The 23,990-nt window shown below is 40.6% G+C and overlaps 1 protein-coding gene and 1 long non-coding RNA gene across 4 annotated transcripts in view; one reads left to right on the top strand and one right to left on the bottom strand.

Annotated features, from left to right (window-relative positions):
* CRB1 (crumbs cell polarity complex component 1) overlaps positions 1 to 23,990 on the top strand; it is a 103,860-nt gene that overhangs the window by 20,569 nt on the left and 59,301 nt on the right. For 2 of the 3 annotated variants that reach the window (XM_071751046.1, XM_071751044.1), the window contains exons 2-4: positions 13,313 to 13,897; positions 19,413 to 19,608; positions 23,061 to 23,200. In XM_071751046.1, the coding sequence (XP_071607147.1) occupies positions 13,313 to 13,897; positions 19,413 to 19,608; positions 23,061 to 23,200 (921 nt within the window). Of the gene's footprint in view, positions 1 to 5,068; positions 5,152 to 13,312; positions 13,898 to 19,412; positions 19,609 to 23,060; positions 23,201 to 23,990 lie in introns of those variants that run through there. The other variant, XM_071751045.1, reaches the window with a different exon arrangement.
* Positions 5,078 to 23,777, bottom strand: LOC139799252 (uncharacterized). Its single transcript, XR_011727198.1, has 3 exons — positions 23,330 to 23,777; positions 5,716 to 5,813; positions 5,078 to 5,167 (listed from the first exon to the last, which is right to left on the bottom strand). It is a non-coding gene; the product is annotated as an uncharacterized lncRNA (long non-coding RNA).

Raw genomic sequence — 23,990 nt, 5'->3', positions numbered from 1 at the left:
AGCAAGTGAGGGCAGCCCAGGGCAGCCCCAGCCCAGGGACTGCCTGACAAGTCTACAGTGATGCTGCAGGCATTAAATCAGGATTAGGATCACTTCTGGGGCACAGTAATCAGGGTCAAGCTGTGGCCCAGTGATCACCAGGCAGGTCCATAGTGAGGTCAAGCCTAGGTGAGGGTGCAGGGTTTTATCAGTGGAGTACAGGGCCAGGCAGATACCAAGAGTGAGAGCCTGACCTTAAAAGTATCTTCCAAAAAAAGAGAGCCAGGTCTCTGCTTAGGCTGCCTGAAGACACAGGGCTGTGCTATCAGTGTTGGCCCTGAGCTGTGGCAGTCAAGTCCCCAGAAAGGCAGACATGCTCTGGTCATGACAGGAAAGAAGTTTCAATGGAAGCCTGTACTTGAGTTGTGGGTAACCACAAAAGAGGAAAAAAAACCAACAAAACCAGAGACAAAAAGATGGATTTGTGATCCATCTCATCAAGTGAACTTTGGGATACAAGGCCAGTCCTGCTTCTCTGATACTCTGAGTTAGAACAGAAACTTTAGTATTTTAGAGACATAACCTGCTGTAGACAACCTTGGCTTTGGCAATACTGCTAAATGATCTGGCACTTCTGGGGACAATGTACCATATCACTGAGCTGAGTAGTTGTTAAAATCAGGCATAAAAAGGACTCAAAGTTTTTTTACCTGTTGTCCCCAGTGTAAGTTCAATCCAGGTTCTCACAGGGCAGAGAAGACAATGAGATCTGCAGCTGTGACTGCCTTGGCTTTTATTTAACTTTCCCTTTCATTTGATTGCACTGCATTTCTTTCAGGTGCAGCTGAGTTCTGGGGTGTGATCAAGGGTGGTATTAAGCAAGTACTTGGCTGGTACACTCTAGGATTGTATTATGAACAAAGAGAGGGTGGTGGAGGGTCTTAGAGAAAAGGAGAACTGGTGGAACTGGTTTTATGGTGTGTTGAGGGTGGACAAAAAGTTTTGCCATTGTTCAGCAAACAGTTCTTGAAATCTAGGGAGAGGAAACCATGGTGGCCTGTGGACTGAGCCTAGTAATTGCATATCATAAGCTTGAGGTCATTTGAGGATCTGCCTCTGAGATTTCTATGCAAATAAAATTTTGTAGAGCCATGAAACAAAGTCAGTAGATTTTTGTGATGCTACAATACAGGCTGTTTGCATGTCAGCAAGGATGCCAAAAATGTGTCAGAGCCATGACCATAGTAAAGCTTCATTGTTACATGAAAATGGCATTCAAAAGACCAGCCCTCTGCAAAAGTTCCCAGTGTAGCATCCCCGTATTTGGCTCATGAGTCATTTTTAGCTGGATGGTATCAGTGAGAGTAACTTGTGCAGGTCATGATCATAGCACTTCCACCAGTCTCAGTTTTATGTCACTGGCCCTGCTGGTGGCTGCTCTCAGCACAGGAGCTCAGCCAGAGAGCAGATGGAACTCTGGTTGTGCCCCTTCCCCTTCTTAGCCTCCACCCTGTACAAAATTACAGGAGCTGCAACTTTTGCCAAGCAGTTACTGAATCCCAATTGGTAATTAGGTCATGCAGAGCTAATTGTAGGTGACTTCTATTGAGAAGAATTTACTAAATAACAGAAAGGGCTGGAATGTGAACTCCTCTGCAAAGTCTATGCTGGAGAAGAATGTCCTCACTGTGCATCGTAGCCTCACTGAAGCTTTCTGCTGATTCCCCTGGCATTTAAACCAGAGGCCACTGTATGTGCAGTGACATCATTTCTGATCTGCCACAGGGCTGATCACTTTTTTAAAGTCTGGGGAGACAGGAGAAGCAGCATCAAGATTTTGACATGAGAATATTGTTACATAGTATGAGACTGAAATAGTGTGAGAAAAGGCCTCTGCACTCAGCAAGCCTGGAGGGTCAGCATGTGCTCTGGTGGCTGTGGGTATCAGTGTGATGCCAGTCCAAAGCTGGAGCTGATCTTGCTGTTCTGCTGCATTTTGTTGACTGCAAAGGTTCTCAGCTGTGGTACTGAGAACCTACTGGAGGCAAACTCAACATCTGCACACACAGGTACACAGCTGTGCACTTAGAAACATTGAAACATTCATTTCTTTACAGGCTCCAGGTCAGAGAGTAGAGAACCAGCTGGGAATAGAAATAGATCTATAAAAATCTCTTATGTGTTTTGCCATAGGTTTTTATCCTTGTTCTGGCATGTAAAAACCATCATTTTCTGAATGTGTGTTTTGTTGCTAGAGATTTGATTGGGCAGAAGGGATATGGGGCATCTGATATGATGTGCCTTGATGGATCTTCTGGTTATATGAATGCCATAAAAACAAGTGCTTGGGGAGAATATGTTGAATCAGGAGTCATCAAAACGTGGCTGTGAACATATGCCTGGGTGATATACTTGACAATAACATTTCCCCTATTATTTACTAGTGTATTACATGTGACCAGTGAGCATATATATGTACATTATATATTGTCTTGAAGCCAAAATGTAAGAGTGAATTACAGAGAGCAAAATCCGATTTTCTGAATTCTTTGACTTGCAATGTGGATAGGAGAATATCCCTCACCAAGAGAAATTCTTGCCTTATGTTACAGGTTTATATGATGCATTTCTAAGAGTAAGCCTGTCCAATTTTGACTGACATAAAGCAAGCACATCTGGGTCAGCATCACAGACCTTTGAGGCTGTTTTAAAATCACAGCACCTTTATGTGCTACCGTGTGTTGGAATCTCTGCTGTACACTGTTTTCATATGAAGAAAAAGAAGAAGGTAATGAAATAGAGGGCAGAACCACAGATAAAGGAAAATGAAGAGGATGACTTCTAACTGCTTTCAAAAGAAAACAACACATGGGCCCAGAATTTGGACCTGAAGTCGATTTTTTACTCAATTTTTTGCCCTCAACTCCAGCAATTGGCAGCATTTCTGACTGCTTTTTCTGTCCCACTGAGCACACCCTGCTACTTGCATGTCCTGGCCTAAATGAAATCTCAGAGCTGCAAGTCAGCAGTGGATGGGCTGTGTGAGGGGCAAGGTGTCCCAGCTCAGCCCCCAGCTCCCTGCTGAGGCTGAATTCAGTGGGAGCCAGAGCCTCTGTTTTACACAAAAGCCAAGTGCTGTAAACTCTTTCCAGACTCCAGAGAAGCTGTGAAACCTTGTGTCTCTCAAGGTGAGATTTGTCCTCTTCGACAGGCAACAGCTCCTTTGCTCCCTGTTTGGAAATAGTTGAAAACACCAGGAGCAACTGGATTTCACTCAGAACTCACAAACCAAAGTTTTATGCTGTGCCACTCCCTCCGTGTTCCTGAAAATCCCTGAAAATTGATGCAATAAAGAAGTGAGACCATTTTTTCGGTCTTTCCACAACCCTTTTGAGTCCTAGCACCTTTTCCCTCATTATTTTGCCACATATCTACTTCCGAGGTGTCTGTTTTAGGTTTCCTCATCAGCTTAGCTGTGAGTACGGGTGGTACCTTTTGAACAGCAAGCATTGCTTTCTTTTTTCTATTTCCCCAGCACCACTTGCACCCCTCACTGGGTACTGATATCAGGTTTGGAAATGCCAGATTATGCTTCTATGAATTTGAAGAGGCTTGGTGCTGTTGTATTTGCACCTCTTGGAAGCAAGGCAGGAGCAACACCTTTCACATAAACCTTACCAATCCACCATCCAAACAAGTTCATCCAGGTGTGCTGAGAAACCTCACTAAGGGCAAGCAATACAGGATAAGATTATAGAGTAGAAGATGTAATTCACAACCCTAACTGAGCTACTTAGGTTTTCTCTCTTTGTTTCTATTTCTGGAAAACCTTTCCAAAACATCCCTGGAGGTTTTTAAGAAGAGCCTGGATGTGGCACTCAGTGCCATGGTCTGAGAACCACACTGGAAATGGGTCAAGGGTCAGACTTGATGATCTCAGAGATCCCTTCCAACCTGGCTGATTCTGTGATTCTGTGATCTCACAGGAGAGATCTTAACACACATGACTGTATCCTGAGTTATATGGTGAGGGTGTCCCCAGCTTTAATGAAGCCCTAAGAGTAGTGCAAGCAGGAAAGGTATTGACTGAGCCCTTGGGAAAAATACATTTAACTTGCAGAATCACTGTATTTTTCCTATAAGCAGTGAAGTTTATTATCTAAATCTGCTGCTAAAATCTGCTGTTTCAGATTTTGAGCACAGTAAATTTTCTCTCTGCTTTGTCTCTAAAGAGCTGTCAGAAAGGAAAATTTGAAGCTGACCCCCAGATTCTCACCTGTATCATGGTTGTTTCTCACCTATTTATCTCCCATGTCCTTCCAGGAATCACGTTCTGTACTATTAAAAATATATTCTTCTGTTTGAATAAGAAAAGAAATTAAATAAAGAAATTCTGTAACTTCAAAAAGGAGAAGGAAAAGTTAAGACTGTGGAGCCATATTGTGAAATTATTAAAAAGGAAAGATATATTCAGATATAATGCACATAGTTGTGGGGATTGCACAGCAGAAATCAGTTCAGTTTCTACATCAGTGTTTATATCATTTGCTGTAATGGGTATCATCTGCCTTTTGGCTCTGATCACCCACTGTCCTGCATCTTATACAAATAAAAATGTCTGTGTACAGTCAAAGCACAATGATCACTGAAACTGCAGTTCTCTGGTGCCAAACATAATAGAAGTAGCAGTGGGTAAACTCTTTTGTTCACATTACAACCCAATCTCTGCACTGCTAGTAGCACCATGCCACGCTGTCCAATTGAACCAATAATCTTCCAAATTCCATCTGCAGGAGCTGTTTTGCTCCTGGGACTCTTTATTCTTCTATTCTCAACACAGGCACTAGGGAATGATGCCAAATACAATGAGACCCCAAGAACCTTTACTTTTAGAAAGAAAGCACTTACCTCATCTTTGAGGGGTTGGTTTTATTTGTCCACTTCTGACAACACAAGTCACAAGCTAAGGAGCTGCACCCACTGCCCTGTTTTCTCCAGCTCCTTGCACTCTGTGTGTGTGCACACCAAGCCTTTGAACAGGCACAGCTCACTCTGCATGGCAAACCTGCCATTGCCTGGCTGCTTTGTAGGAAGGGCTGTCAAAATATTGCTGTGCTTCTCATCATCAGGAGGTGCAGCTGTAAGGATGAACACTGCTGAGGTGCTCCAAGGGTAAGAAACTCTGGGACTGCACGAAGGTAAAAAAGAAAGGAAAGGAAAATGACATCAGGCAATGAGGGTCTTCACTCTTGGGCAGTGGGGGCTTGCAGAAGTTTGGAGAATAGCAAAATGGAGACAGATTTAATATCCAGGTCTGTAATTCGAATCACAGCTTTAATCTTAAAGTGTTTCCTATACAACATTTTAAAATTTTCATCCTATTCAGTTGTTACACTTACTCTAATAGACAATACTTCTGCTTCAGAAAATAAGTTGTTAATTTATTTTCCCTGTTTTTGCTGATATAAATGTACTTGGAAGCAAAACTGGCTTTTTTGATGGAAATGGAATATTTGTATAACTGCCTTTTTTTCTTGTTTGCCTGTGTGCAGTAGTGGTTACTATGGTAATAATTCTAAGTCAACATTTAAAACCCGAAAGTGGTTTCTATAACAACATGCTAGGATGTTTTGGACACACAACTGAAGTTAAAGATTCAGGATTAACCCTTTATGATCACAGTATTCACAGACACAATTATGAGTGTTTGCTTCTTTGGCAAAAGTTTGTGTGTACCTTCTCAAGATGCACTTTTTCCTTGAGGAGACTGAAGAATAATGACAGTCGTGGGCAGAGCAGGTCAGCTCCAGCTGGCACTTCCATTCCAGGTGAAGCTTGAAAAGCAGGAATGGCACCACAAGTAACTGCAAGCTGCTCATTACATTAAATAATGAAGACTGTAGACAAATGCTTTGGTGCATGGGCAGGAAAGGGGTAAAATAGCCTCAGTGCAATGTTTAGAAGTTTGAGATGGAAGTCTGTCAAGCAGGACTGTGTGGAAACAGAGAAACACAGATATTGTCTATTCATGGAGAATCAAAATGGAAAAGCTATTTTTAGTGCTAAGATGGGCCCCTTACCCAGTTCTGTTTTATCCAGAATGGCACGGCTTCATGTCCTTCCCCAGCTGCCAAATGCTGGTCCATGAACAGCATCTCTGCCTTTCAGTCCATGGGGAAGGTATCTGATCCCAATCTCTGTCACTTCAGTTATGCAGCTGTGCTCATCTAGTTCTTCAAGATACATCAAGATTGAATATATTCAATATACATGTGTGCCCACCCACGACTTCTCAAGGTTGTCTTTGCAAGGAAGTTATTGTAACAGTGATGGAACTGCATTTTCTGTGCACTGCATATCAACTGATGTGCCTGGTTATGCCAAAGCCAGGCAATCTTCAATGCAGTAGTAAATGCTTCAGACAATATTTTAATATTTCCAGCTAAATGCTAATTATGTCAAGATCTCACTAAAGTTATGTATTTTAGTGACACAGATTCACACACTTCTTTAAAATCCCAAGGGAAGTTTTAAAGAAGAAATGAATGGAAGTATTGAAGTTTCCTAACTCCAGACACTGGGCTATCTAAACCCTTGCTGCCATCATGTTATCCCATGACTTCTTTAGTGAGCTTATTTGATCATAAGGTGAGCTTCAGTTGTGAACAAAGGCTTTATGCTGAAGACAGTTTGAAGTAATAGTACTAAGAGAAGCAACAGTTCCTTCACTTATTCCAATGAATTTTTATCATTCTAGTGGCTGACCACAACCCAGATGTCAAGGATATAATCTATTTTAGCAAACTAAAAACAACAAAAGCCTTCACCCAACACATTTTCCGGGTTGTTGTTTGGTTTGGTTATTTGCTATTCTAATTTGATCATTTTTTTCCATAGCAGTATTATAAAATTTTATTTCTCAACCTATAGACCAGCATACTGGGATTTTTTTGCTATCCATTTCTTTCCAAAATATATGAGTGAATAAAAATTCTGTGAACTGTGAACTGCTTTATCTGTATGTGATGCAGCTTCCCACTTTTAATTCAAATGGATGAAGCACTAACCCTTTGTTTAACAAAAAAAAAAAGGTAAAGGAAAAAGAGAAGTCCCCTCAAAGCACAGTAAATGTGTCGATGTGGATGACTATGTGGGCATCAAGAAGTATCTCTAAGTTTGGATTTTTTTGGTTGTTTTATTTTTGTTTTGTTTTTTGTTGTTTTGGGTTTTTTGTTTTGTTTTTTTTCCCTAGAAAATAGATTGGCCTTGTTAAGAGGGTCAGAAAATCTCTGCAGCATGCTTAAAAGACCTAAAGCTGTAAGTGTTGGGAGCTTCTGTGAAGCTTAGAGTTCTCCTTCAGGGAAAAAAGGCACATTTGAAGAATAGGATTGATAGGATTGTGATTACAAGCAGCCTCCAGGCATGATGAGATGATTAGCAAAGTGCAGGCGTGGCCACATCAGGTGAACTCGGATTAGTAGTGATTAAAATTTGATTTTAAATGCTGCTGATTATGATATTTCACCAATTGTAGGGAGAGTCATGTCTGGAAAGAATAAGTCTTTGTTGAAAGATGTTTCTGCTAGGAGTAACCCAGCACAGTTTGGAAGGGTTTTTTTCTATGGTTTTGAATAGCTGAGATTGCTAATCAGATTCTCAGAATTGAGGACCATCACTTTACTTTAAATTTTATCTATTTAAGATAAAATAATATTTTGAAATGCACACATTACCTCTTCAGTTCTCCGATTCAAATGAAAAAGCCATTAAAAAAATCAGGAGAGACATAAGAATGAGTTCTTCCTAAACTACCCAATTTACTGCAGAACATTAGTTTCCTTATCAGGAGTCAGAAGACCTATGCCAGATTCCTTAAGCCCTTTCAAAACCCCTGCCTTGTTCATGTTAACTTTCCCACTAATTTCGCTTTGCCCTCCTATGCTCGTAGTCAGGCACTTCCAAAAATTATTTTGTATCACTTCAGTGGTTTCTGGTTACTAAGAAGTCTTTACCAGACCAAAACTATGCATTTTTAGTGCTGGTTAGGTATATAATGTCAATTATTCATACACTAACTACATCAATTTGATGGGTTTCAGTAAGATTATCATAAAGCAAAAAACCGGTTATTTAGCAGCATTTCTCGCATTTAATCGTTTGTTCTAACTCAAAAAACGCAGGTAGTGGCATGTTTCTAGCAGTACTGACAATTTGTCAGTAGATGGCAACCTTTACTGCAAAGACTTTTATTGCCAAGCACCTCATCTGCATCAGAAGTGTTTAACCATGGGGTAAAATGCTTGGCACTAATTCCTCTCGTAATTAGATTAATGTACCAATGTTTATAAAGAGACTGATAATTACCTCAAGTGTCAGTCAGTGTAAATCCAAAGTGATCAGCATTTTGTTTCCGTTTTCCTAATGCTACATTCGAGTTTTAAGACTGTCAGGACAAGTCACTGCTGAACTGAACTTAATTGCTTAAGAATGAAAACGGCTCCTCTGTGTATCTGGGCTAGAACATGAGGCTTCTTCAGGTTATCCCTCTGCAACCTTAACAAAAATCAAACCCCCCAAAACACTGAAATGTTTCTGCCCTCTTCCTGAAAATGTAACAGAGAATACTCTCCAACCATCAGCTCAAACTGTGCCAGCCTTTTCATCAGACACAAGTTCACCTCCCACGTGCAATGGCCTTTTTCCTTTTCATTTCCAAAGAGTTCTCAATTACTCAAAAGATTCCCAAATCCATACTTCCACATCATTCCAGAGCAGCAGGGAAACTGAGTCTCCAGCAGGCAGGGAGGGAGGTGGTGTGAACACCCTGTCCTAAAGATGTGATAAATAATGTTCAAACTGGCAGCCAAGGATCCAAGGGCTTTCTGAAGCAGTCAAGTCATTTAGGAACATGACTTTTCTTCAAAAAATCATTGGAATGTCCTGGTGAACTGGCTGCCATCTGAAAACCACAGTATGGTTACTTCATACCCTTTGATGATCACCTTTTTTGAAATGCAGTTTTGCTTCTGGGGCAAAACTACTGTATAGCACCCCTAACAAATCTCTTGGTCCTAGCCTTTAAAACACAAATAAGATAAAACTCAAGAGTGACTACATCTCTGCCAAGGCTTTCAGAACTCTTGTGTTCCTCAAAAACTAAAAAAATAATAGAAAACTTGGCATAGTGCATTAGGATGAATCCAAAAGCTTAAATGCTTATCTGTAAACTTGCACTACAAATCAGACAAAAGCACCTTCTAGGGAGCATTGGATTAACTGAATTGTATATAGGCAATTTCTGCATAAGAAATTAATTTTATTAAAGCCAGAGGAGTTGAAATTAAGATACTAGTTTAAAAAATCAAGGAAAGGTTTTCTGCTTCATGTTTTTCCCATTGTGGTGTCACCTTGGAGACAAACTGGTTGCCTTCATGACAGGCTGTGCTTTTAGGGCTTTCTTTCCTCTTCTCTCCTTTTCCATCCACCATTCCTGCCTCAGAGAACTATAAAACATTTTAACCACTGCTCAGAGCTGGTTTATGTTGTTATCAGAACTGCAGACTGGAAAATGCTTCAGTTTCACCCTCACACAGACATTGCAAGTTGTGTTGTTGCATGCAGCTTATCTCTGTAAAAGCAGTAATAATTAAAGAAATTTCTTCTCATTTCACAGTGTTTCTGCTTAAGAAGCACTTGGATGGTTGACCTCACCTCTTGTAATTTACACATACAGTGCAATTGGTAGATAATGTTATAACTTAATTGTAGGTAATTTCTTCAAACTTTCATTCTTAGAGAATTTTAACCAGGTAGAGAGACTGAATGGAAAGCTCTTTAAAGTTGTTCAGTTCCAAGAAAAACATGGGATGCAAAAGGAATGCTGTTTTGCTCATTTTACTGCACTCTATTAATTGCAGTTAAGTTCCTTATTTTGCAAGCTAAAGAAAAGAAACTAAACACATGGGTAATATACAAAGTTTTGTTAACTAGGGCAGCAGAACACACGTGAGGTTGTATTGAGGAGAGGAAAGGTCCATGATACTGCTGCCTATGGAGCAGCACACCATGGCCAATGCCTTTAATTTTGCTTTCAGTGAGAGCTCTGAGCTGGGGGTAAATACAACTGACACCACGTTAAGATGAATGATCTGCTCCCAGTGCAAAACTGAATGTTAACAAGTCTGGGGATGGTCATTTTAAGGGTGGGCTAAATCAGAAGTACTGATGCTCCAGTTCTCCTCCTGTTAGTCAATGTTTAGCTTGCTTCCTTAGTCAGATCTAACAGCCTGCATTAAATAAAGATAAACTTTACTAAGAAAAGGCCATACCTTTTCTGGATGTGTCTCCTCTGCATCTCTGATATCTATGAGCATGACAACAGCTAAAAAAAGTTCAGCATTTCTCAGTTTTTCATTATACATGCAAAACCTCAAATCAAACAATCAAGAAACTATTTCTATGCAATCCTTCAATTCACAGTTAACTTTAAATCATGACACCGTTAATACTAATGCCACTACATAAATCTCTATTCTCCTTGTTCAAACCAGTATTAATTAGATATTTGACACAGTAAATGTATCTGTTTATGAGCATCAAGTCTATTCAGACTGGAGCTTTTTATTCTTACAGGTACTACTGCTCCTGTATACACCTCAAGTCACAAGGCACAACAATGAAACACAAATAACATTTCCAACATTTCCCATTTATTATCATAGTGCATCTCTACATAGCTGGTTTTCCTAAGCTGGTAAAGCCTTCTGAAGCTTTCCTCCCCCAGTTCCCCTTACTAGGGAAAAGAATAGATTAAATTATATCATGTATTAAAATTCACATCATAAAATACATTGCCAGCAGCCAGTTTGTACCCTCTAACAGTCCCCAGCAGTTGTTTGGCATCCCCAGTGTCCCAGCCAGGGATCTGTCCCAGGACTTCATGTGCACTGCTCATCCCAGCCCTGATAAGCACCTCTACATGCTGCTTCCCTTTCAGTGCCCCATCTCCTTCTCTGTGGTGTCCACCCTCCTAAATCTTATTTCCAAGAACCAGGAGGAAATTAGATACTGGTTTTAGATGGGTCTGAATTCCTCTAAGAAGAAGTCCAGCTCATCCACAGCACACTGTTTGCACAAACATACACTATTCTGCCTTTGTCTTTCAGGTAACTGCTGTAGAAGACACCTTCTCTTCCTATTTCCAAACAAGATTCCAGAATAAAAGTTTAAACTGAAAGAAGGAAATAGGATGCTGGCAGGACCCTTGTATAGTTGGTTAAATACAACTTTCATTCTCTAGCACACTGGTCTTTCCATTTATGAACTACTACCCCACCCAGGAAAAAAAAAAAAAAAAAAAAAAGGAACATTCAAGCTTTATTTAATAGCTTGTATTTATGTATATAGATTCTTGGCCAAGATATGCCTGCTTTTCCTTTTTTTACCTATTTGTGAGGCAAGTATATTTTTTTTCCTCTGGCAATATGCAAAATGTTTTACCCTTATATTTGGAGGAATGTCACATCATAATCACATTAGAAATCTGATGGTATTCAGATGTTCACTATAGAGTAGAGGCTTTCTTGTAACACAATGAAAATAAGTTGCAAAAGAAAAAAAAAATATACTGGATATAACTTACTGTACCCCAGAAGAGATTTTCCAGTGTGATCATGGGGAATTCAAATACTTCAGCATTTGGTTTTTAGGTCAGTATTTATATGGTCCTGACTTCTAGGTTATTTATGTCAGTAAATAACCACTTGCCTTTCTTCTCTCCATTAATCTCTGTCTATGAGGTTGGATCTGTCATTGTTTCATTTTACTAGTACTAGTTTTGGGAGGGAACTCCAGGATTTCTTTCACTAGCCCCTCTTCAGCATTAAAAAGCTTGACTTGTAGGCCAAGAGAGAGGTCTAGAGCAAGCTGCAAAAAATTTTACAATTAACCCCATGGGTCTCACCCTCTCCACAGCCTTGAGTCAGTTTACATGTAAAAATATTCCCAAACCCTGCAGGATGTGCCCTGGTGATTAATACTGTTTCCACAGCCCCATACCAAAGCGATGGCAAGTCATGACAAAACCAGCACAATATTGGGACATTAATTTAGTGATCAATAGAACCCCACTGCACTTTTCACCTATGTCTGTGCTGCTTTGGGGAGACCTGATTTTAGCCAACGTTAAAAGCACACAAGCTTCAGCATAGCTCACTCTATATTGTTGGCAGTGAAGCTGCAGCTTCAGAGGATTCAGCCCAGGTCAGTACACCTACCTCAGGCACTAGGAATCTGGCACCTTGCTGCTCTTGCTGAGCATGCCTAGCACTGAACTTCAGGCAGCAGGTATACAGTTATGTACATATGTTATGCTTTTCTGAATACAAGCATTTATTTGGATAGAGACAGTTAACAATGATTTTTAAATTATACACTTTCACAGCAAAATTCTTGAGATTTTTTGGGGGGGTTGGGTTTTTTTCTACTAAATGAACATCCTTCACTACTTTCACTGCTTCAAATCCATCAGTGTTTCTCAGTTGTTTCTCAGAGCAAGCTGATAAGAGCTCTCTCCCCTTGATTGGGAAGTGAGAAGTAGTTACTGCTGTTGTCTGTCAGACTTCACAGCAGCAAGGCAACTCCAAGTGGCCTTTAATTACTGCCAGGAGCTCTGCTCCTGCAGGGTAGGGAACACGTTTAAACTATGTTCACCATGTCCCTCCAGCCTCAGAGGCTCTCAGAGGTTTATTTTGAATCTAAGGTGTTTGGGAGATTCCTCGAGGTGGAAATGCTGCACAGCTGTGAAATTATTATTTATAATAAGGAAGTAAAAATCAAAGTGCATGATGGTTTGAACCCCTTACTTGAGCTATAACTGCACCCAAGTCATTTAGCTTTGTTGAACTCAAATGCAAAGAATTTCCACCACAAAATAATATAAAATGGTACTGATTGTGGTTCAACTCCTTTTTCTAGTAAAAAAAAAAAATGTATTAAATATGCCTAAATGCATTCCATATTGTTGGATATCTGTTGACAACCATCAGTTCTGTTGCAAAGTGTACTCTCAATATAGTGCTAAGCAATCCTTACACTCCAGACCATAGTTGCTGGAAGAGGAAAGAACAGGAAATTACAACCTATTCATACTTTCATAATTGTTTTCATTTTACATTTAGAAGTCTACTAACAAGCATCACACAGTCACACACAACAGTCAACAACTGGAGCTTGTGGTTTTGAAGCACAGTTGTGCTAAGGGTTGCCCTTCTTTCACTGTTGGTTACTCCCAGGGCTGTGGATGTCCTCAGGATCTTTTGTGTTTCCTTTCCAGAGTCCCTTTGCATGGGGAATGAATCCAGGTGCCTGTCAAACACTTGCCAAAAGAACTCTACGTGCAGTGCTGGTCATAAAGATGATCCTTGCCCTTGTGCAGATCCATCAGTGGACAGCGTGGAGGAACTCTGCAATAAGACCTCTGATCCTTGCTCCTCAAACCCTTGTTTCCAAAATGCTACCTGCTTAAGCTCTGCTGGGAACCTCAGCTTTACTTGTGAGTGCCCTGCTGGCTATAATGGATCCACCTGTGAAATAGCTGTCAGTGTGTGTGACACAAACCCTTGTGAACACGGGGGCACCTGCCAGCACGGCCTGGCTGGACCCACCTGCCTGTGCAGAGCAGGTTACACGGGCACACTCTGTGAACTGGATCTGGATGAATGCATTTCTGAGCCCTGCCACAACGGAGCAGTGTGCAGGGATGGGGTTGCTGAATACTCCTGCTACTGTGTCCCGGGCTTCCAAGGCAAGCACTGTGACCTGGAAGTAAATGAATGTGTGTCAGACCCATGCCTGAACGGGGCAACGTGTCTCAACCAGATAGGACACTATGACTGCATCTGTCCCCTTGGCTACACAGGTAAGCACTATCACAACACCTTCTTTGCATCTTGGAGAACCATCATAATTCATGTTCCAAGTTCAGGTCCCCCAGCCACTCACTTATTTAGTCATAATTACTAAATTACTAATTACTAAACCAGGTATTACTACCTGGCATTTTGGTCCATTACCAGTGTGAACTACTGATCTCTTTAATACTTCTGTACTAAAGAAATCTCACATTTACCAAAAAATGCAAAGCAGTTTGGGGAACATCAAGCTATTCAACAGGACTATGTTAACTTTCATTTAAAAGAAACAAATGTTCTCTAGATGCTTGCCAACAGAGTGGTATGTGTATTTTTTGATCCTCAGACAAAACCTGTGTTTCACAAGTTTAAAAATTAGATCTAATTAGACTTGTCTGATTTGCTAATTATGACAAACTGAACTCTTAAACCCAGACATTTCTTGTTAACTTCCTCTTCTCTACTGTTCCCAGAAAGAGAGGAATCATTTGCAACTGGAACATAATATAAGTTAAATAGAAAGAAAAGTATTATCATGGTCTCAAACTGCCCATTTTTTTCTAATCTCATTTTTTGTTGCTCCATTTTTAAGGTATGAATGTGATTTTTTTTTTAACCTCCTTCCTCTACTGGAGGGCATATAAACCTTGCAGGAAACTGTTCTCTTCGAATTTCAAAGCTGTATTCAGGGCTAGAGCTGCAAGAGGTAGCACACTGGATCATTAAGAGGAGAAAGGGGAGGCATTTTAGTGATAGATTACTAGTTGGGTAAGCAAAGAAAAAGAAGATTCATACAGCAAAAGGGGAGGAAAGGGGGGAAACATCTCTTGCTTCAAGTGATTCAAATGAATAAGAAATGAGCAATGTGGTTTACAGCTCCATCCCCCAACCCTCAAGCAGGAGGGGAAGCAGAGGTAAAAAGCAGCTTTCCCCTGTCTGACACAACACTCATTGGAAGCCAGCCCTCAGTTAATATTCCTCATGAGCACAGAGAATGTTATTTGAAGGAAGCTTGTTACCTTCCCACCACCCTGCTGCTGCCAGCGGGTGCCTGAGCCCAGGCCAGCCCAGGAGAAAACTGCACAACTGGGGGAAAGCCAAAGAGCAGAAGGAAGGAAAAACCTATTAACAACCAGCATGGTCACTCTGCAATGATCAGACCCAGCCCAGACCTCCTGTTGTATTCAGGAAACTGTATTTGTCTGACTGGCACTGTTGGTGGGGTCCAGGCCTGGATCCATAGCCCAGGAACTCGGTTTGAAGCAGACGGAATGTGCACCTCAGAGACACAGAGAGAGAAAACATAATAAAATAGTAAAGCCCCAAACAAAAAGAAATTAAGTTTTAGCTCAACACAAACTGCTGGAGGAAAATCACTCTGCTGGAGTCGCTCCACTTTCATCATGAAATTCTGCTGTTTACCAGGCTGGAGCTCTCTGCTCTCACCAAAAATCAAGCAATGTCACCAAGTACTGTTTACTGAGCACAAGCAGAGTTAAGAAATGAGGAGAGAAACAAGGAAGAAGAGGTCCAAAATACAAAGCAGAAGCAGCTGCAGTGTTTTGATATACAGCTCTGACACTACTCCCAGCAGCAGACCAGTAATAATGGTTCTGTAGAGGAGAAGTGGACTGTTCCTTCAGCAGTAAAGCACCAGCTTTTAAAGGCTCCTTAACAAAATGATTTATCAGAAGCATTCTTTGCTGTTGTTTTCTGCACCTTGCTGTGAGTTGCACTAAATGGGCAAGCCAGAGGGATTACTGGATGAAAGCTCTGAGGTGTCCCCACTAGTCATAAAACCCCTCATTTACTCTGTTAGGGGATCTTGCCAACCATTATTATCCTGGCCTGACACCATGAATTACTGTGGGAAGTCATCCAGCCTCATCTCATTTCCCTAAGATGTTAAAAAGGTTATATCTCTTGATATGTAGGTTGAGAATGTACAGTAAATCTACAGCAGTAATGTTAACCAAATGCTTGAGTTACTGGCTGTGGTTGCTACTTGTTTTTTCATGGACTATGACTGCTATTTTGTGTGATTGGTATGCTGCAGCACTTCTTAAAATAGCTGAGAAATGTCACACATAATTCTTACACAAATGGAAGAGGTTAGAAGGCACAAAGAGCCAAAGACTGGAAAATTTAGCATGAAATCTGCAGTTTCTATGATAATGCTCTGCATGTGTGAAAATTATTTACAAGACATGTGTCACACAGCTGTTAAATAATGAAACTCAATTGGTTTGTTGAAGTTTTGCTGGCCACCTTAATCAAATGCATTTTTTTTCCCCTCCATTGCACTAATTGCACTAGCTTTTAATTCACCCCAACAGAGCTTGGTGTAAGAGGCTGTTATTACCCACAGCTGAGGGATGTTAATTACCTTCCTGGACACAGCTGAAGCCAGTCTGCCACTGCCAGGGAACATTTTAGTGTGTGCTATCAGGAGTGCATGGCAGCTCCAAAAACCAGGAGAAAGTCTTTCAGTGGCAGATACAATAAGTACCAATGGGCTAGATAAATTCCTGGTGCAATACCTTTTGTTATGGTTAACCATACAGTATGAGGAAATTATTCCTGAGGGATTTTTAATTTATCATGAAGTTTTATTAATAACATGTTTGCCGTGCAAGTATTTAGAGGAGTTGAATTATAAATTTTAGCACTCAAAGACAGGCAGAGGCACTTCACCCTCTACCATGGGGCACAGATTTAACACCCAAAAAGCTCACAGAGGGATCATTGTGGGTTTCAACAGCAAATGGTATTATTGACCATCCAGCAGCAATTGGGAAGTCTGTTTGCCTCTGCAGATTTCAAGTTTCAAACCAACACTCCTGCCTCTGTCCCAGGTTATCAGCTTGCTGCTGGGATTCCTGACTGCGTGGCTGTGATGGGAGAGGAGCCCAGCAGTTACTGGCCACATTTCAAATGGGTTTCAAAATAAAAATTAGCAGAAAGCACTTAGATCCCAAGAGAGCTTGTCATGGTTAATAAATTCCCAGCACCAAAACCTTTGATTTGATTTAGCCCCACTGTTCTCTGCTTGTGTCTAGTGCAGCATTGCAAGCTCCATAACAGCTTATGTCTGTGCATGCATGCAGGTAACTGGAATTAGTGAGGACCTGTGTGCAAAAGGGTCCTTCCCTTTAATTTTTCACAAACTCTCTTCCTGCCTTTTCAAAGCTAGTGCCTAGAAAATAGCCACCTGATACACTCCATTAGCTATAAGATTACTCCATAAAGATTGTGGAATTTGGGAACAGTCTTTTGTACCTGCCATGCCCAGGCACAGCACCACAGCACAGGAGAGCAGAAGGGATGGCCCAGATGCCAATTTCCAGGCATACTAAGAACTCACACGTCCACCTGGAAATACACTGAGCCTCTAAAACTTTGACCAGAAGGTGACTTTGCAATATATCTGAAGGCAGGGAAATCTGAAAATGTCTCTCTCTTTCATCCTTGCCTGCATTTACATTTTATTGACCAGGGATGTACAAAGAAGCGCGCAGCAGGACTTGTTTGAAAAGCAAGCAGTCTAAGAAACAATCTTAGTTCTTCAAAGAAACTGCAAAAGTTATAAATATCACTTATATCCACCTTCCCAGTCTTTCGATTCAAACCACTTGTGTGGCTTTACACATATCTGCTGAAACACTCTGCCTGCTGTAGCACAGGACACCTTTGCTCTTGCTGCTGCAGCCCCACAGAGTGACCGTGGCAGGGCTTGTTGGTGCTTTTGGCATATGATATTTGGCACGCAGCATATAGATGACAGAACTTCAGCCTGGAGGTGCAAATGCATACCTAATCTTTTCATCTCTTTTCTTCACGTGTAGGAAAGCCTGACAGCAAATTAAGCAGAGGCTGGGAAGGAATGCCCCCCCTTTGCATGGTGTATCACTTGGGCGGGACGCGTGGCACGCTGAGAAGTTTTCTTCTCGGGCAGCGTTGCCGAAGGCAGGTTCTGGGCTTGATAGATTAAACACAGGAGCCAAAACAACAACGCTGTGTTCTCCTGTTAATCGTCAGGCTGTTCTCAAGCCTGTAGTTTTAAATTTGGCTGAACTGAGGAGCAGTTGAACAGGGCTTGTTTTGTCACATGATTTTTAGTGTTCGCAGTAAGCTGTTAACAAGCTCTGGCAGATTTACGGTCACTAGACAGACTTCTGCAAACACAGTGTTTACAATTACAGTGAATTCACAGGGCAGTGATCACAGAGGGATTGCTCACTATATCTGGCTGTAATGTACATTACCATAAAGCCATAAGAGAGTGTTCCTGTGCTGGGCTCTCACAGCAGGCTCCTTCTGAAAGTAGTGGCTTGCTGATCAGTGAACCTTCCACGGGAGGCACAGGACCAGTGGCTTCACCAATTCAGGGTTCTAGATGCAGTCTCAAGGAACTATAAAAATATATTCCCTAAAATCACAGCAGTAATATTTCTTAACTACTGAGAATATGAACCTGCACTTCAATGCTGATATCCAATCAAAAATAGTTATTTGCTAGCATTCTTGAATTTTGTTTTGGTATTTTAAGATATTTCCACATATTTATCCATAAAATGGATTTTTATTCTTTTTTTAAACAAAGATGCTTTCTTCAAAAAGCTGCAGATTCTTTTTCAGGTAGGAAATTCTCCTGAAAACCATTTAGTAACTACTTCTTCTTTGGTAAACAAAATAAAAGATAGGAAAGTCCCCTTAAAAGCAGCTCCTTCGTAATTTGCTCTTTTGCGTCTGTTTTGTGGCTGACACAAACAAATTGACTTGTCAGGTGAAAATAGTTTTTTTCAAAAATACCACTTTATTACTCAAAATATTAAATAAGTGCATAAGCCTACAAAAGCGTGGAACAATCAAAGCAGGAGCTGCAAGGCATTTGTAATGAAATTTTCTTTGTCTCTCCTAAACTGCTTGAGATAAGAAAAAGGAGTGTATATTTAAACTGCCAACTATCATAAATAGCTGTAAATTAATATCAGAACAGATTTAGTTCCATCAATTATCTCTGATGAGCAGCTCCAGCATTCTGACCTGTTGCAAAAGTGGCATCATAGTCTGATTACACTTTGCTAAATCTTAACAAAAATGTAGCAGTAAAGGACAGATAGCTTCTCAATGAAATCAATTAACTGTGCAGTTTTAAATGGACTTTTCTGAGGTAATGAAGTTACGAGACACTTCTGTTTTATATAAATAGGACAGTAGCATGGTTTGAGTAATCTGACAATCAGTTCATTCTCTTTCCACGTTCAAGCTAACACAAAAAAGTTGTTATTCTACCTATTATTGCAAATAATTGGTGGTTTGTTCTTTTGTAAACTCTCCCTAGCCTTGAAAAAACTACTCTTGCCTTGGAAATTGAGGAGGAAGTGCCTTTTGAAAATCAGCATTTGGCTTAAAAGCCAAAAGATTACGCCAGGAAACAGTCCTTGCTGAAATCCCCAAAACTATCTCCTAAGTTTGGGGGAGTTGCTTGTTTTGTTGTTTTTTTTTTTTTTGCTTTTGAAGGTACTAACTGTGAGCTGGAAATAGATGAGTGCTCATCACAGCCATGCCTGAATGGTGGGACCTGTCACGATGCCCTGGGGACCTTCACCTGCTCCTGCACACCCGGGTTCTCTGGTGACCTCTGTGAAACCAACATCGATGAGTGTGCCAGCCTGCCGTGCCTCCACGGGGGACAGTGTCAGGATGATGCCAATGGGTATGTTCCTACAGCTGGGTCACTCAAATGGGAGGTGCTATTTATTAGCTATTAGCAGATGGACATGATGGGAGAGCCTCCCACCTGCCTGGGTTCATTTCAGGTTGTGGATTTCACTCCTTGATCCTGCACTGATCTCAGATCCAATTTGAAAGGAATTGAAGAATGCAAGTGTCAGAGCCAGCAGCACACCAAAATATTTATGGCAAAGACTGACCATGGAGTACATTTTTCATGGGTTTTTTGTTTGTTTGGTTGGTTTTTTTTACTTTAAATATATACAACTTATTGTTTGGCCCTGAGGATTGTCATCTAGAGATAAATATTGTTTCTAACACTCAAACTTAATTTCCAATAGAGATATGGGAGAGTATAAAATTGAATTTGCCAACAGCAGCTGCCCACACTGACAGCCAGAATCATCAGAAAAAGGCAGAGGAAAACTGCAGTAATAGAAACCATAATAATCCATATCATTAGGAAATATGTCGGGAACTTTACAGGCATACAGGACACTTCCTTAGTCAAAACAACCTGCAGTCCATGGGCAAAGTCCAAAAAAAAAAAAAAAAAAATGGAGAATACATGGAAGCTGTGAAGAGCCCTACTCAGAGGTCCAAGCACAGCCCAGGCAGCCAGAGCTCCAGCATCCATTCACCAACACTGGCTTGACATACCCAACATGAGATTCTTAAACCAAAACCCCTTATCTGAGCTCAGTTGTTACTGTTATTATTATTACATTTATTGATAATGTTAACATATTTATGCAGGTGGTCCTCTCACCAGTATAAGGTTTATCCTCCATTCTGTATTTTCCATTTTTTATAAAGCAGTTTTGAAGATTTTAGTGCCCCAAAAATGGGTCCAAAAGTCACATCAGCAAAAGGCACGCTTGCCTTGAACGAGAAGGGGAAGGAACATGTTCTGGGAATGAGCTTTTGTACAGTGTGGTGACACAGCACCAACCTTGGGGAGCTCCTTTTCAGCAGCACTGAATGACTCTGAAGAGGACAAAGCAATTTCCCATTTTCCAGTGCAGCCAAAGCATGACAGCAGGGTGAGGGAGGTCACCTTGCATCCCACTAGTTCACAGCAGACCCACTTAGTAACCTGCAAACCTTTTGAGGATGTACACAAGAGGTGAGCAACTGGGATGCTCATTCAGGCCAGACTTAAACCTACTCATTCTTCTCCTAACTTTTAAAGCTGAGGTACACGTCAGAGCAATTTTAATTGGCTTGAAATACTGCAGGATACCTGAGGAACGATTGGAGCTTTTCCCACATTTGTTACATGATGAAAAGGGTCAGACAACAAAGCGATTCAAAACAGAAGGGTGTCTAGCAATTTCCTCCCTTTTGTGTAGTTTTTGGGTTAAATGAAGAATTTAATCTTTAAATAGTAGTCTTCCTTTTCTAACTAATGTTACAGAGCACAGCTGAGGCTTTGTGCATGCCACCAACTCCTGCAGAAATGTGAGGTGACAGATTTAGAATTTAAAGCCATAAATACAAACACTGAACAAAATTCTCTCCCACATTTCAGACCTATTCTTCCAGTGAGGTTTCATGAATGCAAAAAAAGTAGAACTTGTGCAATAATTTGCAACTGGTTTTGGTGGGGGGTTTTTTTGTTTGGTTGGTTGGTTTGGGTGTTTTTTGTTGTTTTGGTTGTTTAAGAGCTAATTTCTCATTAAACTCAACAATTTACAGAGGTGCCTTAGTTGGACCTTTGGGACCTGGTTAGTGTGGGCACAGAGGATACCTCTGCATGCTCCAACACTTTTTTCCATAGGGAAGCTCCCCAGGGAAAAGAAGATCTTCCTGTATTGTTTTTTGCATATTGGGAGAATATCAAAAAGAAAGCCTTAAAAAAAAAGATTCAGTAGAAAAAGCCATCTACCTGCTCAGTCTACAAGTAGGTGCCCACAAGCAGGGCACCCTCCAGAATCCCTGAAAGTCAGCAGCAATGTCAAACACTTAAAGATACCTGAGGAAAAAGAGCACAGAGCTGGGGCTTCACTTGAAGCAGTAAATTGTGAATATTCCTCACTGCTCCATGATCCTGGACTAAAGGAAAAAAGTAGCACAGACTAAGGCAGAAAAAAAAAAATCTTTCATCACAAAGATGGGCAGTACCAAACTAAAGGCACATGCAGGAAATGTGTGGAAAATAGAGCAGAAGAAAGAGACTTCTGTTTTGAGAATATACCGTGGAATGAAGATTATTTTTCTGATTCACATCTTCCACATTACTTTTTATATCCTAAATTCAAACACCACCTGGTCTCAGTCATCTCTGATTTTGATTTAGGAATAATCCATACACTAGTAATAAACTGGCCTGCCAGAAGTTTTTGCTTATGTACACTTAAATAGTATAGTAAAAAGTTTGCACTTCTTGGACTGAAGGAGCCAGTTGTATTCTGATGGTCTCTTATGTTCAGCAAGTTCACTTCCTCTCCATCTATTTACTCCAAGTCTAAGACTTAGTTATTAAGCACAGAAATCACCAAATATGTATGCTTATCTACTTTTCAGCAAAATTTCCCATTATTTTAATTGTACAATAACCAGTTATCATTTTAATGTAAAATTAAGATATAGAAGAATAAATTTTTGTTTCTGATAATTATTATTAGACAAAGATCATCCACGCATGCACATTTAACACAGTTATCTTGCAAAGGCTTATCTTTTCTTATGACATTCACAAGTTAACCTTATACCTCATGACCTAAGCATACGAGTTTTGTATTTGTATATTTTTTAATAATTACTTCACCTGAAAAAAGCCACTAACAAAAACCCCCAGACATTTCTGATTGCCTGTATATTGTTAATTTATATACACTAGTTTCTTTATGTCAAGAACCATAATAGTAACATTGCTATCAAAACAAAGCTGGTATTACTGCTAATATCAGAACTAAGCAAGCAGTTTGACAATTTCATTCTAACCTAATAATAAAATGCTGGTTTTCCTCAAAGAAAAAGCATCATTTTCTCAAGGAACACAAATTATTTTTCTGCCAATTCAATTTCTACCATTCCAAGAGAAAGGGATACTAATACACTTACTCCCTCCCCAATTTCATTTTGTTAATAATGTTAAGTCCACACAAATTGGAAATTGCAAACCTTTCCCCCCTCAGATTAGAAGAAGAGAAAAAAAGGATCAATAATTCTTACAAGAAATGATCTGTCAAACCCAATTTGAATTCACAGGCCATTTTTTTCCCCAAGTAAAACCACATATTTAAGGAAAAAGATCATTGTTGGTTCCTAATTTCAGTGGTTTCTCCTAGAGCACCAGATGGTGGTCTGGAGCCTGGACTCAACTGCACAAGCTGCTAGCAAAGGCTACACAAAGAATCCTGCACAGGTTTGGGAACAAAGCCCAGACCTTCTGACTTCCAACTAGAGTGAACATTGTATTCTGTCTTGCAGGTACAGCTGCAACTGCACTGGTACTGGGTTTATGGGCATATACTGTGAGACCCTAACTCCCTTATGTTGGTCACAACCATGCTACAATAATGGCACTTGTGAGGACAACGCTGACAATTACACATGTCACTGCTGGCCAGGTAAGCTCTGTGCTCTCCTATAAATATCTTCTTGTGTAGTAGACATTATTTTGCTAATATAATAAAAGGTTGAAGCTACATAGCCTTAAAAATACTCTATAGGCTCATGTTTAGATAGGCTTCACTTACCATGAGTCAGAGCATCTCTTTTCCTGCTAAGGATTGATTTTCTTGCACTGCAGAGGAGGGCAAAACCGGAAGTGCCAGCACGATGAACTCAAGACAAGAGATAAATCAAAGCTGGGATCCATTTTAGTTGCTTAATCCAATCCAAGTTGCTTAATATTTCAAGCCATGGGATATGTGAACCACTGTTGCAGCTGACCCTTCTTAGTCTTCCATAACATGATCTTCAGTCTAAAAGATCTAAAAGTCAAACTTTTTAATGCAAAATATTTTCTGTTTATGAATAAAGATTACAATAGGTGTTACACTGAGAAAGTAGTCTCCTTCATACCACTAGTGCAAGTTCTTCTGTGCAGCAGAATAGATGAAACAAGCTGGGCTATGTTCTCCTCTACCAGCAGTGCTTGTATATCCAGCCATTTGCTAAAAGGGTCTCCTGGCCCCAGCTGTGCTCTTGGTCCTTACCAAGGATGCAGCAGCCTGGTGCACTGTGAGGAGTAAGTGCCACAGTGTCATTGTACTACATTAGGAATGGAAAAATTCAGTAGAACCCTCAGCACTTCCCAGAAACCAGGGAGTTTCAGGATGCTTCAGATAAAGGACTTCACAACCACCAAATAATTTATACTCCTTGCCCTCCTCTGTTGGAGGGGGCTGGTGCCAA

Source organism: Heliangelus exortis, chromosome 8 (genome assembly GCF_036169615.1).
Source record: "Heliangelus exortis chromosome 8, bHelExo1.hap1, whole genome shotgun sequence".
NCBI classification, from domain to species: domain Eukaryota; kingdom Metazoa; phylum Chordata; class Aves; order Apodiformes; family Trochilidae; genus Heliangelus; species Heliangelus exortis.
The sequence above is the reverse complement of the archived record's forward strand: the minus strand, read 5'-3'. Positions and strand labels throughout refer to the sequence as shown.